A 4,672-nucleotide genomic window follows, 5' to 3' on the forward strand; every position below is an offset into this window, starting at 1 on the left:
ATATATTAATTAAATTTATGAAGAAAAAATGAAAACAAGTAACTTTCTTAAAATGTTAGAAAAGGACCATGATTTGAATACCCTTTTGTTTGTACTGTTTTCAGTTAACACTAATTTGATCATGAATGAACATTGGATCACTAGGATTCACTATTGCCATATCATTAGCGCTAAACATTCACATTCCCTACAGTTTTCATATCATGCTTTGGGCTTCTTAATCTAAATCCTAAATCTTAAATCCAAAAATAATTCGGAGAAAAATTCACATTGACATTACATGTCATAATTGATTCTCTTGACCCACCTAAATCACATGATGCCATCTTTTTCCCATTTTTAAGATAAGATAAATATTGCAACATTACCAATTAAGAAACATGAAATTAAAATTCCTCACAACTACAAAAATATGAGTAAAAAGTACAAACCCAAGTCAAATAATGGGTGGATAAGTTAGACTTATCAATTTGCAAAAGTCAGCTTTGCTTCTACTCTGTTGTTGCTACTTCCCATTCTGTCATTAAATACTACAAGAAAAATTAGATGAGCAACCATGAACCATGAACCATCAACCTTGAAATATATACACACTACTAGTGTATATAAAAATAAATTGTCACCCACGCATTAAATCAATGTCAACATGGGAATTACGCATGTCCAAGGGACGCGACGCCGGCCAGGGACTCAAAGATGGGGTTGGAGTAAGATTTTGATTCGGTGAAATGCTGTTTAGTGCAACCGGATTGTGAATCGGTTGGTGGTCCGACTCCATAGCAGCTTCTACCCCTTCTGTGCTTTCCTTTTTCTTCTTTGTTCTTGATCCACCCCATATAAAGCTTCCAACTATCACCTATAGTCATGACTAGTTTAGTCTATAGCAACCAAAAAATATACCAAAGGAGAACAGGAATGGATCTATTCTAACATCATAAATCTTCCAAATTCTAGTACTTAGAAAGAAATCTTTCATTTAATTGTAGTAATGAGATATATTCAATAGAGTAAATCCCCAAAATGATCCTCATCGATTTTAAACCGGACAAATTAGTCTCTAACAAAATGAACTGTTAAATGGATTTTACTTTATTCAATGTTATGGAAGCATTGAAATTGTTGTTACCTGAACAGGACTTGATGCAATGAGCACTCCCCCAACTCCTCCACCAATGACTCGTCCGTCAGGACTAGCAAGGGAAACAGTTAGTCCGCCAGTTCGATTGCGTGATCCAGCATTATCAGTAAGCAAGTAAGAGCCTGACAGGCACAATATCTCAAAACGCCCCTACAAAGGCCAAATAGTTCACCAATAGTTTAATATGCATATATGAATATATAACTAATTTATCATGGAATCCTACAAAGGAGTAGAATGCATGCTAAGATAAATTTGTGACATGGGGAAGCATGGTGCCATATATGCATGGATATGCAGATGCATATGTTGGAGAATCCATTATTTTTCTTTTTGCAACGAAGTTCGGTTGAACTTTGAAAGTTGGATTCAGTTAACAAAGTTCAAAATCATACCCAGAGCTTTAAAATAGAAGAAATTAACGAAACCAATCATGATCTTAGATAGTGCAAACCTCATATGTGACTGAGCCACCTGAAGTTGAAGGTTGGCGAAGTGTGACAGTGGAAACAGCACCGGTGGCAGACAAAATAAACACAAATCTAGACCCCTGCTGAGAAAATGCCATAATTTTCGTTGCAATGTCCTACAGGAAAAGAAAAACAAAGTTCAAAAGAATAATTCTCCAATATTTAGATAAATGTCAGAAAATATGGCTCAAACCAAAAAGGTTCAAGGTTGAATATCTTGAATGCGAGAAAATAATGCCACATTATTTTATTGTAATGGTATAGATAAGAAGATATGCTAAGTATTTTTATACATAGCTTTTATAACTAATTCAAGAGACCAATTGTACACAGTGCTTTTTTCACAGCATCAAATGCCAAACTTTGGCTGCCAATATAATTATATCCATATTTTACTTAAAATTTCATGTAATTGAAAGAAAATACTTAATTCAGAAATTTGTAATATTTGTGCATAAATGCAAAATAAAAGTTGACAAATATTGAAATCCAAAAAGAAAAAGGTGACATACTTCTCCACTTGCTATGTTGATGACATGAGGAGTGAATCCCATCCCGGCCGAACCAGAAATCATCTCACCTGCAAATAAGTAATCCACAAAGTTATCATAAACAGTAAGTTCTAAATCAGGTATTATTAGATGTTCACCAGCTTGGAGTGCAATAAAAATGTATGGTATACAATTTATGTAATTGTATACAGAGTTAGAAATTTCATCATTACGGAAAGTATATGAACAACAAGAAGCTTTTCCATTGGGTGGAGTCAGCTACGTAGATCAAACTATTCCACAGCTCTTATCATAAACCATGTTTATAACCAAGTTACTAATAGGCTCTTTTAATGGTTACATCTTCATTCTTTTCTAGATCTCTTCCATTTGATCATCTTACTTAGCTTTTCTGCGTCTTCTCGTTACATGATCAAATCACCTAAGGCAGCTACAAATATATATACAAGTAATAATATTCAACTCCAAATATTTAAACACTAAAAATTTGAAACCATGTAACACTTTTAGCTTCAACCAACAATCATATTTAACACAATTAAAACTAAAAGGTGGCAGCAGAGATTTGTACCAAGTGATGCCAATTGCTGTTTCTTCCCAGTCCCAGGGGGCCGTCCTCGGCCCCGTTTCTGGCCTGGTGTTGTCATGGCTCCGGGATGACTCGACGAAGTTGGTGTAAGAGCCAACACAGTTCCATCAGTCCCATATTTCCTTGGCCTTCCTCTCTTCCTTTTGACAGGTTCCCCAGGCGGTACCCCCGGAGGAGCACCAACATTGACACCGTGGGTCGAAATCCCTGAAGATTCTAGCTGTATAGTGGATCCAATTGATCCACCACTGCCAATGCCGGATTGAAATGGTAGGTTGGGGCTAGACAGCGACCGGATTCCGGCCGAAAACTCTGGCTGTGCTCCAGAACCAGGTATTCCTCTCTGCTGCATATAGTAAGATGCCATTTGGTCCCCATGATCCATGCATTTACTTCAATTGACTTATTCCACAAGAAAACCTTCAAAGCCCCAAATACTCGAATAGTCCAAAACTTATCACCAAGTTCTGTTCTCAAATGCACTTAAATATAAATTTTAGGTACAAAACAAAATCATCAAAAGAAAAAATTATAGGAAATTAAATGTGTACATTGACCAATTAAAGTGGCCAAAAAGATAAATTAAAAAATAGCTTAAAATAAATAAACTGTAAAGCAAAGTCCTTGATATCAAACTAACATTGTTCCTAGAGAGATTCACAATGATGGTTTAACACAAAAATTAATTTACATTTTAAGGATAAGGAAAGGGACTAAAGACTCATATGCATCCACACATATATAAGACAAGAATAAAGTAGAAGATAGATTAAATGAGACAAAAGGAATAAAACAAGCTATTTTTACAGCTGACCAAACTATTAAGAATTAAGAAACAAGAAAGAAGCTTCATGTTGAAGATAAGGACCATATGAACATAAAATTGGTCCATTCTTACCAACTTCCACTATAAACCTTAAACACTAAGCAATTTTCCAAGGCAACCACATGTGCATGATCCGTTACAGATAAGGCTTCAATATTTCAATGTAAACACTCAAAAAAATCTCAAAAAGAAAAGAAAAGAAAGATATTGAACAATGAAAAAAATTACTTCAAGTCAATGCCATAAATGCTTTTAAACCCAGGTTCAAAATAAGTGCACTAAACACCACAGCACACAGTAAAGGAGCTAAAAACTCACATAGAAGAAAACTTGTAAAGTTACAAACTTTGGTGAATTGTGGTGAAAGTATGAACAGTTACAACACCCCATTTACATGGAAAAGATAATGCAACATGGGCTTCAAAGTGCATGAAGAAGAAGAAGAAGAAGAAGAAGAAGAAGAAGAAGAGAGATCATGCTTACATTTTTGTGGACAAGATCAAAAAGGGTGTGTGTGATGCAAACCCAAAAGTTGTTCCAACCTGTGAAGAAGAAGAAAAAGGAAGCTAGAGTTTTTTTTTTAGTAGAAAAAAAAATGTTACAACAGTCTTTGTTTTTCTCTCTCCTTATTCTCTGTGGTGCAAAGGTGTTGCACTTGCAGAGAGTGAAAGAAGCAAGCTTTCCAAAGCAAAAACTATTCTACAACAATGGAAAATAATAAGGGAAAACAAAACAAGGAAAAATTAAGAAAGAAAAGGGAAATGAGAAATGGTATTGTTTTTTTCAGCTACACAAGCATAAGTCCTTATCTAGTTGCATATTTTTGTAGGGCTGTGCTCAATTTCTCTCTCTAAAAATATCTTCTTTTTTTTGGTTTATCTCTCCTCCATCTTGGGGTTTTGATGATGATGCAATGTGATGTTTCTGAGATTTATGAGAGAGATTAGGAAGCAAACAAAACTTGAACAAAAAAAACTGAAAAAAAAAAGCCCTTCTTGTTTTGGATAATGCTTAGTATTTTATTTTAGATAAAATCATAATTTTGAATTTTTTAATTAGATAACAATAATAATTTAATTTTCTGTAATAATAATTTTATACATTCATATCATTTATTAAAATATTTTGTGTTTTAAT

The 4,672-nt window shown here is 34.2% G+C and overlaps 1 protein-coding gene across 4 annotated transcripts; it reads right to left on the minus strand.

Moving 5' to 3' along the window:
• Window positions 1-308: 308 nt before the first annotated feature.
• On the minus strand, window positions 309-4,432 carry LOC107485719 (AT-hook motif nuclear-localized protein 9). 4 transcript variants are annotated; one of them, XM_016106257.3, is made up of 6 exons: window positions 4,019-4,432; window positions 2,692-3,129; window positions 2,121-2,188; window positions 1,593-1,724; window positions 1,127-1,288; window positions 309-856 (listed from the first exon to the last, which is right to left on the minus strand). In XM_016106257.3, exons 2-6 carry the CDS (start codon window positions 3,092-3,094, stop codon window positions 620-622), a joined length of 1,002 nt encoding a protein of 333 aa, XP_015961743.1. In that variant the 5' UTR covers window positions 3,095-3,129; window positions 4,019-4,432; the 3' UTR covers window positions 309-619. The 4 variants fall into 4 exon arrangements, with proteins under 4 accessions (XP_015961743.1, XP_015961741.1, XP_015961742.1 ...); XM_016106255.3 differs by having other exon boundaries at window positions 2,692-3,176; window positions 4,019-4,431; XM_016106256.3 differs by having other exon boundaries at window positions 2,692-3,191; window positions 4,019-4,431.
• Window positions 4,433-4,672: the final 240 nt, after the last annotated feature.

Source organism: Arachis duranensis, chromosome 4 (assembly GCF_000817695.3).
Source record: "Arachis duranensis cultivar V14167 chromosome 4, aradu.V14167.gnm2.J7QH, whole genome shotgun sequence".
Taxonomy (NCBI): Eukaryota; Viridiplantae; Streptophyta; class Magnoliopsida; order Fabales; family Fabaceae; genus Arachis; species Arachis duranensis.

What these genes read in the sequence shown, in the direction of transcription:
- LOC107485719 (XM_016106257.3), bottom strand. Translation starts at nt 3,094, where the DNA reads ATGGATCATGGGGACCAAATGGCATCTTACTATATGCAGCAGAGAGGA. An exon ending in GTGGCTCAGTCACATATGAG is followed by an intron (nt 1,289 to 1,592) that starts GTTTGCACTATC and finishes TGGCCTTTGTAG; the next exon opens with GGGCGTTTTGAGATATTGTG. An exon ending in TTGCATCAAGTCCTGTTCAG is followed by an intron (nt 857 to 1,126) that starts GTAACAACAATT and finishes TCATGACTATAG; the next exon opens with GTGATAGTTGGAAGCTTTAT.